The 12,935-nt window shown below is 43.5% G+C and overlaps 2 protein-coding genes across 5 annotated transcripts in view; one reads left to right on the top strand and one right to left on the bottom strand.

Annotated features, from left to right (window-relative positions):
• Window positions 1–5,534, bottom strand: part of FOCAD (focadhesin) — a 234,809-nt gene extending 229,275 nt beyond the window's left edge. The window contains exons 1-3 of one of the 4 annotated variants that reach the window (XM_053288048.1): window positions 5,388–5,534; window positions 4,804–4,893; window positions 3,399–3,473 (exon numbers count right to left, since the gene is read on the bottom strand). In XM_053288048.1, coding sequence (XP_053144023.1) covers window positions 3,399–3,473; window positions 4,804–4,860 — 132 coding nt within the window. In that variant the 5' untranslated portion in view covers window positions 4,861–4,893; window positions 5,388–5,534. Of the gene's footprint in view, window positions 1–46; window positions 157–3,398; window positions 3,474–4,803; window positions 4,894–5,156; window positions 5,314–5,387 lie in introns of those variants that run through there. The other 3 variants (XM_053288050.1, XM_053288049.1, XM_053288051.1) reach the window with 3 other exon arrangements.
• MLLT3 (MLLT3 super elongation complex subunit) overlaps window positions 242–12,935 on the top strand; it is a 236,238-nt gene continuing 223,544 nt past the window's right edge. The window contains exon 1 of the mRNA XM_053288054.1: window positions 242–345. The gene's annotated coding sequence lies outside the window, so the exon portion shown is untranslated. The remainder of the gene's footprint in view (window positions 346–12,935) is intronic.

Below are 12,935 nucleotides of genomic sequence, written 5' to 3'. Positions count from 1 at the left end.
GAACCAAAAGGAAGATGCAAGACAGGAGGAGCATGGGCGGAACTACCATTAGGCAAGGGGAGGCAGTTGTCTGGGGGGCCCACTGCCTGGGGAGGGCACTGTCCTCCTGGCCAGCAATCTAAGCAGCAGGTGAGCTGCAAAGAGCTCCTTTTCTGTCTGCCTCTCAGCTGATCGGTGGGTGGGTGGGGCTTCCAGGGAGGCCTCCATGTAGGCCTCAGTGAAGCCTGAACTGGAGTAGGCTTGCACGGAGGCCCCAAGCAAGCAAGCAAGCAAGCGAGGCAGGTAGGCAGAGTGGCCACCACAGGTCTCTTCAGCAGACCCTCTGCCCAGCCCAACATTTGCCAGGTAGAATATGAACTTCTTTTTGTGGTCAACCCCCGCCCCCAATATATAGGGATCTGCTTGCCATAGGGCTTTCATATGGGGTGGGGAGAGAGACTGAGAAGTCTCTGAATATTTAATTTAAAACAACTTGGAAAATTTGCTGGATTAAAAATCTATCTAAAAAGCCCTATAAGTGGCTTGTTTCATGGCAGACAATTACAAAAACTTCTGGAACAATATTATATTCATTCATAAATGCACTTATGTTCAAGTTGTTTTGCAACCCAGAAGCTCTGAGTGAGGACTGTGAAGCATGTGTGGTGCTTTTATTTTATTTTACTTTTCTTGTGTGTGAACTGCTCCCCAATAAGTCGCAGGGACTTCAGGGTAAATCTGGGCAACATGTGAATGCCGCACCTCCATTCCAGAGGAGATGTGTGTTAAAGGGCTTTAAAAGCCTCCTGTGAAAAGCCTCCTGCAATCAAACTTTACTGAATTTGTTCAAAAATTCTGAGCAAACATACATAGGCTCACACTGCATGGTTGAAAGTCTCCTTTGCTAATCGGCAGCGAGGGGGCCATTTTAATAATTAGTGTTTCTAGTGTGATCTAGGCATTAAAAGTAGCACAAATATATAGTACTCAGTCTATATCACTATATATTGTGAAGTGTGTGTGTATTCAGTGAAATGTATTTGCAGGCAGCATACTTATTTTGGAATATCAGACTTAAATCCTTGGGGGCCTGGGGTGTGCGGAGGCCCTGGACTTTGAGGGGGCACCCATTTTAAAATCTCGTCTCGGGGCCCACTCAAACCTTGCTACGCCCCTGGATGTAATGCTTGCCTTACAGGTTTGTTGTAAGAGTTACATCAAGATAATTCATGTGAAGCACTTTGCACACTCAGAAGTGCTATACAGATGCTCATAAGATTGCAATTATATGGGGAGAGACCACAACTCAGTCACAGAATGTTTAATTTGCATGCAGAAAAGATTCCAGATCAGGGGTGTAGCTATAATTGAGTGAAAGGGTTCAAAGAACCCAGACCCCCAGCTTCTAAGGGCCCATCTCTGGGCCAACTTGTCTCTGGGCCACTCCAACCTTGCTACGCCCCTGAGGAGGAGCTTGAGCAAGGGAAGTGCTTACACACACACACACACACACACGTTGGTAAAACATCAAGGGAAACAGTTCAAAAAAAGTGCATTGTTTCATGGTGCTGGTAAGCATCAAACAAGTATTTATTTATATACCACCTGACTCGAAAGGCTCTAGGTGGTTCACAAAAACAAATACAGGAAAAATAAAATAAAACTATTAAAAATAGCAGTTTAAAAATTTACTAAATGGCGGGCTGAAAAAATGTGTCTTGAGGGCTCTTTTGAAGGCTGGCAAAGATATTAAACCACGAATGTCTATAGGGAACGCATTCCATGGCCCAGGAGCAACTATGGAGAAGGCCCACTCCTGAGTCATCGTCAGACAAGCTTGTGGCATACAGAGATGTCTATCAACCATGGCATCCTTCTGGATCATTCTTTTTGGTTGTTAGAATGGCGAGGAGGGAAGAAGAAACCAGGAATACATCATTTGTGTACAGGGAAATGACAATGAGTTCAGCCCTGACTTCCACTAAAATCCTGAGCAAAGCATGTCTTTGGAAGCAACCTTGTTTTTCTTTCTTCTCGACTACAGTTATATCGGGTGTATTGTGTGGCAGATGTTTGTCTGTTTGTAGTCAGAAGTCCCATAATATTTTTACATCTTCATTTTCTACAACTTTTTCAATTTTATGGTCCCACCAAGCAAGTCAAAATAATCGACATAGCAATACCAGGGGATAGCAGAATAGAAGAAAAAGAAATAGAACAAACAACAAAATACAAAGATCTACAAATTGAAATTGAAAGGCTGTGGCAGAAAAAGACCAAAATAATCCCAGTGGTAATTGGCACCCTAGGTGCAATTCCTAAACAACTTGAAGAGCACCTCAACACCATAGGGGCCACAGAAATCACCATCAGCCAATTACAAAAAGCAACTTTACTGGGAACAGCCTATATTCTGCAACAATATCTATAACAACAGTAACAACATTGACAATAAAATTCAGCCATCCCAGGTCCTTGGAAAGGACTCGACGTCTGGATAAAACTAACCAGTCAATAACACCTGTTTGACTGTGTAAACAAGAAATAATAATAATATAATATGTAGTTAACCAAAACTCCAGAATATAATTGTGAAATATAAAATGAAAGCTTTCCATAGCATGGCGAAGAGTTTGAGTTGCAAGAAACCAAGAGTCCAAGAGTTTCTTGGTATGCCAAGTTTGATAGTGTTCATCGTGTCCATGGATTCAAATCCCCCCAGACAGGGGGGTAGCAAGGTTGGAGTGGGCCCAGAGACAAGATTTTAAAATGGGCCCCCTTTCACTGAAGCTCAGCTCATGAAGTAAAGCAATCTTAAAGGAGGCTGCACAGTGGTAACAAAAAGCCTAGTAAAATTCATATATATAACCTATGTGCAACAATAGAACATCATCCAATCCTAAATATTTTTTTTTAAGGTTTTGTAAATTGTGGATGATGCAAGTCATTTAATGGTACTAGAGAAAGACATGCTGTTTCGGTAGCTCCAGGTCTTAACACTCACATCAGTTTTGGAAGATGAATGCAACTGAAGGAAGCCCAGGCGGGTGCGCAGTTGGGGGAGTTAGTCCTGTGACTTGCCTCTGGGGGGCCCCTCAAAGCAGTGGGCCCCCAGACAATAGTCTCCCCTTGCCCTATTACAGTTACACCCCTGCCCCCAGATACTCTGTCATTACTATACAGCAGGGGTGGGGAACCTTGGTCCTCCAGCTGTTTTTGAACTACAACTCCCATCATCCCCTGCTATACAGCATACTACTATAGAACACTGCATTTCACTTTTTCCCCAGCAAAGGATTACTCTGCAGCCATCAAGATTCGGGTTCCCAGGGTCACACTCAAAAGTATATTCAAGACTCTCAATCAATGCAAGACCAGAGCCGCAGCAGCTTCCAAGGTGATGTGGGAAAGCAACAAACCTGGTTAGTGGACTGGCTTATCTTGCTTGAGGAAACATTTTCTTTCAGTACGGCAGCAACAAGATGGCCCACAGTCTGTGAAGGAAGCAGTAAATAACTATCAGTGATTGAATTCCATCCCTTTCTTGCCTGCAGATGTTGTCAAGACAGCCTGCTGGCCCAAGAGCATGCATCATGAAATCTAAGATATGGGCTCCAGGATCCTATGCAGTGTTATAAGTGAAGCTGAAGTTTAACCTCTTGGATAACACACACAATCCAAGAGTTGCACCCAGCAACCTCTGGCTGTACCTCTCAACACACACACTGCTTCAAAGACACACCTAAAATATTGCTGTCAAAAAAACCCACTTCGGTTTTTGTGCAACTGGGCCGTTCCAATTACCACTCCTGGTATAGATCAACAAAAATCAAAGTTACAGATGCTAAGTTGCTGCAAAACTTTGCAGCAAAAACAAAGGATACCATACTGAACTTGCCAGGAAAATAAGATACCTTAACATCAAACATTTGGGAGGCATTGAGAAGTACCTAATGTGAAAGATGGACTGAGCCCTCTCACTGGGTCAAAAGTATGTGAACCTCATTTTCCATTCAGCTATATCAATAAACTTTTGGTTCAAGTCTGAGAAACTTTGCACCTTTTACATCAGAAGGTTTCTTATGTATTACCGACTAGCAAAATGCCTGTCATTTTGGTGGGCAGAGTATGCTATGGAGGGAATGTGTGCATATGGTAAACACTCCCAAGTGGGTGCAACGGGCATAAGTGGGTCAGATGCCTACCATAGATCCCATTACATTAGAGATACACTAGACTAGAGGGACAGGCAGAGATCCATGTTTAACTCAGTCACAGGAACAAAAATTGCATGTGGGAAAGCATCTACACAAATAGTATTACCACATGAAAGTGAATCAATCCTCACAACCTGAAAGTTCCCTGGAAGCACATTTTTGCCAAGAAGATTGTAAACATATACCACTGGAAGGTGTAATACAACTTGGACATCAAGCAGCTCCTACAAATGCTTTCAACCAGATAATAATCTGAAGGCATCTCAGGTAGTCCCATCTCCTGGCCTAAAGATCATTCAATTCTTGGAGGGAAAACCACATAGGCATCTTATACATATCCTACTCTGAGCTCCCATGAGGTATGATATAAAACACAAGAATTAAGATAAAGCTACTGACTTTAACAAGGAGATACTAAACACTCATTTCTGGGTTTTACTAGTGGCATAAGCTGTTTTGACAGGAATTAAAAGTTATTTAATATTCAAACTATAGTTTCACCAGATTAAATTATACCAGAAAGCCATTGCTCCCCCCCCACCACCACCACCACCCACCCCTAGTAGTTTAGATTCACCTTCTCACCTTCAAATAAACAGCTACTTACTTGGGACTGTATAAGTGTGTTAGGAAAATCAAATCTCTTTCTGATTTCTTCTGACATTGCTGTTTCTTTGACCTAAAATCCAGCCAGCTTCTGCAACAGCAATAAAAAGCAGTATCTTAGAAAAATAGATGTGTAGTATGAACAGGGAGGGGAATGCTATTCATGCCAGGCTGCAGGAGTCCGATGCCTGGCCATTCTGCAGAAGGAAAACAACACAACTCTTCCTCTCTCTCTTATAATGTCTCGCACTTCCCTGCCTCATGTTTTGGCACATTTATTGCCAATTCCACCGTCCTTCAAATTATTCCCGAACTGCCCTATTCGAAAAGTGTCACTACGCTTCAGCCACACACCTTTTAAAGAGACTGATGATGCGTGGCACAAACCCAGCGACAGTGGCTGCAACACTAAGGCTTCTTAACCCACCCTTCCCCCCGCCCCAAGTCAAATCATTTGTCAATTTCAGGGTGGTGGTTGTTTCCACCATCCTTCTGCTTTCCGGACACTTGCCCAACGCCGATATTCGAATACAGCAGTTGTCAGAGTTCTAAACAGACGCTCGAACACGAAAAGCAGCCACTCACCTGCCTTCCACTTGTGCTGTGTCAAACCAAGCACCCAGTTTCCACGCGGCGTGGTAGAGGAGCGCAGGCTCAATAGCAGCTGCTCTCTGTCCCAGCAACAAATCAACGACGAGGACCGGCGAACCGGGCTTCGTTTCTGGTGCTGAGCATGCCCGGAAGAAGGAGCGTGCGCAGTGAAGAACAAGGAAGTCTCAGCCTGCCCTCACTCTATCCAAAACGAATGATCTGTTTCAGACGCACAACACAGAGGAATATTAAGAATACAATTGTATGCCTAATTGCTGGGGAGTAAGGTCCATTAATTTGAATGCAGCTTACTTCTGAGTAACCATGGCTAGGCTTTGACAGCATATACAGCCACTCAGAAAATGAGAAAGTGTAACTGCAGGATACATTATGTATGATTTAAACACAGATCAAAAACATTTGTACCACGACTTATAGCTCGTGATTAGTTAGTGACGGCAAAATAATGCACAATCTTATTGCATGTTTACTCAGAAATAAATACCATTCAGTTCAATATGGGACTTCTTCCCGGGGGCGGGGGGCGGACACATGTATACAACTGTACTCTCCAGGTTTTCAGGCAGGGCTTTTCCCCTGGAGATGTTGGAAATTCTCTGTGGTGAGAGAATCCCTTTCTCATTATATCAGAGTGCACAGAGGCACAACACAGCGGATTTAGTTAGGGATGTGTGTATGCTGAGAGTAAAGTAACTTGGAGCCAATTCATAGTTTCAAATCAATATATAAGGCATTTATTAAGGAACTCCATTTTAGATAGGAAAGTGAGGAGTTAGGATCTCTAATCTATCTATCTATCTAGCTGGATGCAGATGGATGCTGCATCTTCTCTGCACATATGGTGCAGGGAAAGGAGCTTGCCATGTTGCAAGGTAGAAGGACAGGTAGGGAAGAGAGAGAGGAAGGAAGTTAATCCCTGAGATTAGCAATCTACATATCAAAAGGATAGTATCAGAGCAGCGGAGAAGGGATGACCAATGTCGTGACCCTCTAGCCCTGATTTACTAGTCTGTCCTCCACTGTCTGAGACAAGAGACAGCGCAAAGTCCTTTAACTTCCAACAGGAGAGGCCTGGGATTGAATCTCGAACAGGGGTGTAGCTAGCTAGGTGGGAGAGGGGCTGTGTTCAGCCCTCTCTCTGGCAGACCCTCAAAGTGAGGGAGATAATGAAGAAAATAGGGAGAGGTGTTGCTGGAGGGCCCTCAGAAGCTGTGGGTCTGGGTTCTTTGAACCCTTTCACTCAATTATAGCTACACCTCTGATCTGGAATCTTTTCTGGATGCAAATTAAACATTCTGTGACTGAGTTGTGATCTCTCCCCATATAACTGCAATCTTTTTAGCACTTGCATAATAATACTTATCATCTGTATAGCACTTCTGAGTGTGCAAAGTGCTTCACATGAATTATCTTGATGTAACTCTTACAACAACCCTGTAAGGCAAGCATTACATCCTTATAGCAACTGAGACAGGAACTTGCCTAGGGCCATCTAATAAATTCATGTCAGAGATAGAATTCAAACTAGGGAAGTCCTGATTTCCAGCTTAGTCTCTTCCCACTACACCAAACCAGTTCCTGTGAGTAAGTCCCATTAACTTGGTGGTACTTTCTTCTGATCACCACAAGTGCACGTAGGTAATTTTGGAGCCTGGACCTAAAGGCTTTTGGAGGCCCCCCCCTTCCCTGCAAATTAAGTGTCATCATGCTCAGCCAGGCAGCCACACCACCCAGGACAGACTAAAGAGGATTTGGGGGCCTCCAGGGGCTGTGGAGGCCCTAGACTTTGGCCCCAAACTCCAGGGGCAAGAGTGCCTCTGCTAAGGGGCGGAGCCACCATTGGCCAAACAGGTTCAAAGAACCCGGGCCGCCAATGGAAAAGGCCACTGACGCCCCGTGTCCCGGGCTCCAGAGGAGCCCAGAGCCAACTCCCCCCACCCACACCCGGGCCACTGAGAGCCTGGGCAAACTCTGCACCAGTTATTTCAGGCAGCGCCAACTGCCCGATAGAACGTTTCCCCCTTCCTCACCCACTTTGGAGGAAGAGAAAGGGGAAAACATCCTATCAGGCAGCTGATGCTGCCTTAAATGACAAGCTAGGAGCTTGTTCGGGCTGTCGGCAGCCCAGGCCACACCCCTTTGCGTGTGATGTCACACACAAAGGGGGCGGGGTGGCCTGGACTGCCAAGAGTCTGAATGAGCTCTCAGCTCATCATTTCAGGCAGCATCAGCTGCCTGATAGGATGTTTTCCCCTCTCTCTCCCTCCAGAGTGGGTGAGGAAGGGGATAACATTCTATCAGGCAGTGGCACTGCCTGAAATAACAGGCAGCAGAATTCACCCGGGCTCTCGGCAGCCCAGGCGTGGGAGGGGGGAGTTTGCTCTGGGCTCCTCCGGAGCCTGAGCCATGCCCCCCATGCGCGTTACATCATGCGCATGGGCACATTTGGAGGGGGCTGCCAAGCGGGGCTGGACCCAGACCGACACTCGGCTGGCTCCGCGCCTGCCTCTGCTGATCACTCATACATAGCATAGGATATAAACTGCACATCTTTTTTTTTTTCTTGAGCAAACCTCTGGTTTTTTAGTTTACGCTAAACATCTAACATGATAGTGAATGGCAAGAAACTAGGTTCATCTAAAAAGCATGTTCCATTGCACGAATCAAGAGAAAGGGCACACTTCAAAGCGCTATAGAACAGTTTATCTATTTAAAATATCTATATGCCACTTTTCTGTTAAAAGAATGCAAAGCAATAAGTAATAAAATTAAAACAATAACAATATAAAAATAAAATCTACGTAAGTAGCAGCCACAATCAGTAAAACAAGCACAAGTAAAATAAATCAGGTAACATCAGCAGAGATCCCAATCACCCATTAAAAGCCTTGGAGAACGAAAAGGCTTTTGTTTTACCTACCACAAAAGCCACCAGTGATGCTTACTGATGAGCCTATGTGACTGGGATGGTTCCAAGTGGTAGCAGGTGCCCCCTCAAAAATATTTTCTGCTTTCCCATCCACCAAACTGGAACTTTACAGGAAAGTGTCAGACAGGAGTCGCATAGTATATTATGTTCCAATGGCTTGAATTAATTATTTTTAAAAGTCTCCAATGCTTAAAGGCATCTCACTTATTCACCCCTCTATGCCAAAACAAGAAACAGAAGTCAGTGCAGAAATAGGTAGGAAACTCTTAAAGCCCAGAAGTCAGGCCAACTCTTTAGCTTCCTTCCTGGCCAGAAATTGGGTTGGGTGAGACCATGTGACTTGTATGAAGGTCATCATCTCCCCTGATTTCAGCTGACCTGGTATTGACCTCTCTCCTCAATCCAAAAAGACAGTGAGATTGTTCTCACGATCAGCCCTACCTGAGTAGGGCAGTGCTAGCCCAAGTAGGGCTGATTGTGAGAAGTCCCATGATAGCTCTCGATCCCTGCACTCCTCCGCTGGGTAGTTTGAAATCCAAACAATCAGTGAAGTAGGAGCCACCTCCACACACACTTCTGGCATACTGGCCTAAATAATTTCCCATCTAGAATCTCTGAGAGCAGACTTGGAGAACTTCTTTTTAGGTAGAGCAGAAGGTTGCCATACTATACAGGTGAAACTCGGAAAATTAGAATAGCGTGCAAAAGTCCATTAATTTCAGTAATGCAAATTAAAAGGTGAAACTGATATATGAGACAGATGCATTACATGCAAAGCGAGATAAGTCAAGCCTTAATTTGTTATAATTGTGATGATCATGGCGTACAGCTCATGAAAACCCCAAATCCACAATCTCAGAAAATTAGAATATTACATGGAACCAAGAAGACAAGGATTGAAGAATAGAACAATATCGGACCTCTGAAAAGTATAAGCATGCATATGTATTCAGTACTTGGTTTGGGCCCCTTTTGCAGCAATTACTGCCTCAATGCGGCGTGGCATGGATGCTATCAGCCTGTGGCACTGATGAGGTATTATGGAAGACCAGGATGCTTCATTAGCGGCCTTCAGCAATTCTGCATTGTTTGGTCTCATGTCTCTCATCCTTCTCTTGGCAATGCCCCATAGATTCTCTATGGGGTCAGGTCAGGCGAGTTTGCTGGCCAATCAAGCACAGTACACTGTATACTTTTCAGAGGTCCGATATTGTTCTATTCTACAATCCTTGTCTTCTTGGTTCCATGTAATATTCTAATTTTCTGAGATTGTGGATTTGGGGTTTTCATGAGCTGTACGCCATGATCATCACAATTATAACAAATTAAGGCTTGACTTATCTCGCTTTGCATGTAATGCGTCTGTCTCATATATCAGTTTCACCTTTTAATTTGCATTACTGAAATTAATGGACTTTTGCACGCTATTCTAATTTTCCGAGTTTCACCTGTAGTCTTATACTGGATATGTTCCATACAATTAACATCAATTTAATTTGGCTTTCTTGGTTGGCAAGACACATTTGCTGGTGACTAATTCTAACCTAGTTGCCAGCAAGGGACCGTAGCTTGGTTTGTTAGTCAAGGGCAGTAACATAGTGCTAGAGCACATGCTTTGCATGCCAAAGATCCCAAATTCAGTTCCTGTTTCTCCGAGTAAGGAGGGGAAGATCCCTGTCTGAAATCTGCTGCCCATCATGTAGCTGATATTGATCTACTGTATGGACCAATGTTCTGATTCAGAACAGGTCAGTTCCACATGTTCTTATCAGTTAATGACAAGCAACAGGACTAACATCACAAGTAACAAGAAACAGACTTTCCAAAACATTACACAGGAAAAGAATAGTTTCATAATTCAATTAATTCCCATGGCATCATTGCATTTATCCTATAGGGTTTTTACTCTCTATTAGTTGCACACTTAGATCCTCTGTTGCCTCCCCAATCAGGGTAAAGTTTCCCATCCAGGGCCACCTGACATGCAATTAATCCTCTCTTCAATTTAATAAGGTGTTCATCAGTTAAATCCAGAGTCCAATAGATCTCATCCCACTGAAAGTAGCAATCTTGACCATCTGAAGTGGTCCTCCTGCCAATAATGCATTGATTTGTGACACTCCAGCTTATGTTACATTATTGGACCTGGGTATGAATCAAGACTAAGTGTTCTGCTTAATGAAGGCCATAAACAAATTTCTGAATATAATCCATGAAGGGGTAAGTCAATTATTCCCCTTGCTGTAGTTTGGTCATATTTGTTTTTCTGTAATGCAGATAATTAGGTCACAGAGGAACAACAAAGAGTCTTGTGGCACCTTAAATACCAGCATATTTAGGGTAGCACATACCGTATTTTACGGACTATAAGACGCTACGGACTATAAGATGCACCTTAATTTTAATCCAGTTTTTCAGAGTTCTAACATATTAAACTGTTAAAACATATAAGACACTCCTGAATTTTGGCAGATATTTTTCAAGGAAAAAAGTGAGTCTTATAGTCCATAAAATACGGTATTTATTTTCTAACACCACAGATTTTACGGCATGTATTATTCTATATTACTTTATTGGCTTTGGCCACCGTTTGATTTTCTATAAACCATTCAAGGTATTTTCAGTACCAAGATGGCCTAAATTACTGGTCATTGTGGTGTGTGGGAGTCTGATCTTGGTTGGAATAACTCATACTTTCAGTATTAGCCTTGCTCAGAAAGGAATTGTTACATAATAGTTTCCCAGTCTCCAACCCTTTCCTGTACCACTTCCTTCAAATACCTATCTGGTTCTTGCAAGTACTCTTTTCCATATAACCCAGTTCAAGAAAACCACACAATATCCCCAAACGTATCTTTATATCAAGCTGCTACTTTTGAACAGCAGCCCAATAAAAATGATCACACAAAAGCTTACCCATACCAATATAATTTATCATTTTTAATATGTTTCATTTCAAAACATTACATTTTGCATGAAAAAACCCTAAAGTTTTCTTTTGCACAATTCCAAACTTATTTATGCAAGTCCAGAAACTTGTTTTTAGGTCATTCTGGAATGTTCTTTGAAACAGAGGCATGGTGCCTCTGAACACAGTATTCTTTATTTACAGAATGCCTGCCTGTTCTAGGAAAGATGCCCTGCCTTCAGAAGTACAGGTATAGGAAACACATTTGAATGAAATGGGCTCTTCATTGTCTCCCTAACAGTATGATCCTATGCAGGTTTTCTGATAAGTCCTATTGTGTTAACTGGAGTTTACTCCCATTTAGGGATGTGCATTTTATTTCGGATACAAAACGTTTTGTGCACAAAACAGGCCATTTCGGCTGTTTTGTAGCCAAAACAAAACACCCAGTGCTCAAAACAGAAAAATTTGTAGCCAAAACAAAACGTCCCTGTTTCGGATACAAAACATTTTGTTGTTTCGGCTGTTTTGGAACTCCATTTTGCAATCGCAAAAAGTCTTTCTCCTTCAGTCTCCATTTTGAGTTTTGACATCTGTTTGAATTTCCAGCCCTTCCAGCCCACAGATTGGCCAGCAAAAGCATGGGCTGATCTGCTGGCAATTGCCTCCTTATTCCTTTTAAGCAAATTTAAGGGTAAATTTTACCCTCATTGGCTAGTGGGGCAGTGTGCATTTACCCTCATTGGCCAGTGGGGCAGTGTGCATTTAATTGTTGTTGTTTCACACTGTTGTGTGTAGATCAATTGCATTTTGGGTGGGGGGGATGTGGATGTGCATGACCTTAGGAAATCTGCCTGATTTTTTCCAAAGCTCTGCTGTTGTTAATGTGTGATGTTGATGTTATTTAGGGTGGATTCGGGGCAGAAAGGGGGATTTGGGAGCAGAAGAGTAGTTCAGGTGGTAGTGCCCCAATGGGTGCCTGCTGCCACCCAGATTCCAAAGGAATTGGGAAAAGGGCTAATTTTTAAAGAATTTCTGAAGTTGGCATGTCTTTGGGGCAGATTTGGGGCAGAAAGGGAACCTGAGTGGGAAAACAGTGGGTTGGGTGGCAGTGCCCCAAGGGGTGCCTGCCACAACCCAGATTCCAAAGGAATAGGGCAAAGGGCTAATTTCTTAGGAATTGTTGAAGGTTACGCTTCTTTAAAGTTCCCCACCCCCAGGGAATAATGGAGGTTTCAGCAGACCCATAACTCCACCTGGGGGGCACTGGGTTGGCTGGGAGCAAGTGGTGGTGTAGTGCACATAGGGTGCCAACCACCCCCATTTGTTGCTAACCCATGGGGTGCTAGGTTCTGTTGTTTCTGAGGTGTTCTGAGTGTAGATTCTCTGGTAGCATATGAGATTTTCAACGACAAATCATGAATCCACTCTCATATGCTACCAGAGAATCTGAATCTACACTCAAAACATCTCAGAAACAACAGAACCCAGTACCCCATGGGTTAGCAACCCATGGGGGTGGATGGCACCCTATGTGGTCTACACCACTACTCGCTCTGGGCCACCCTGGTGTCCCCTAAGTGCAGTTATGGGGCAGGAATTATGGAGGTCCATCATTCACTATGGGGAAGAACTTTACAGATGCACAAACTCCATTACATCTTTAAAAATCAGCCCTCTGCCC

The sequence above is a fragment of the Hemicordylus capensis genome, chromosome 2 (assembly GCF_027244095.1).
Source record: "Hemicordylus capensis ecotype Gifberg chromosome 2, rHemCap1.1.pri, whole genome shotgun sequence".
Lineage (NCBI taxonomy): Eukaryota > Metazoa > Chordata > Lepidosauria > Squamata > Cordylidae > Hemicordylus > Hemicordylus capensis.
The sequence above is the reverse complement of the archived record's forward strand: the minus strand, read 5'-3'. Positions and strand labels throughout refer to the sequence as shown.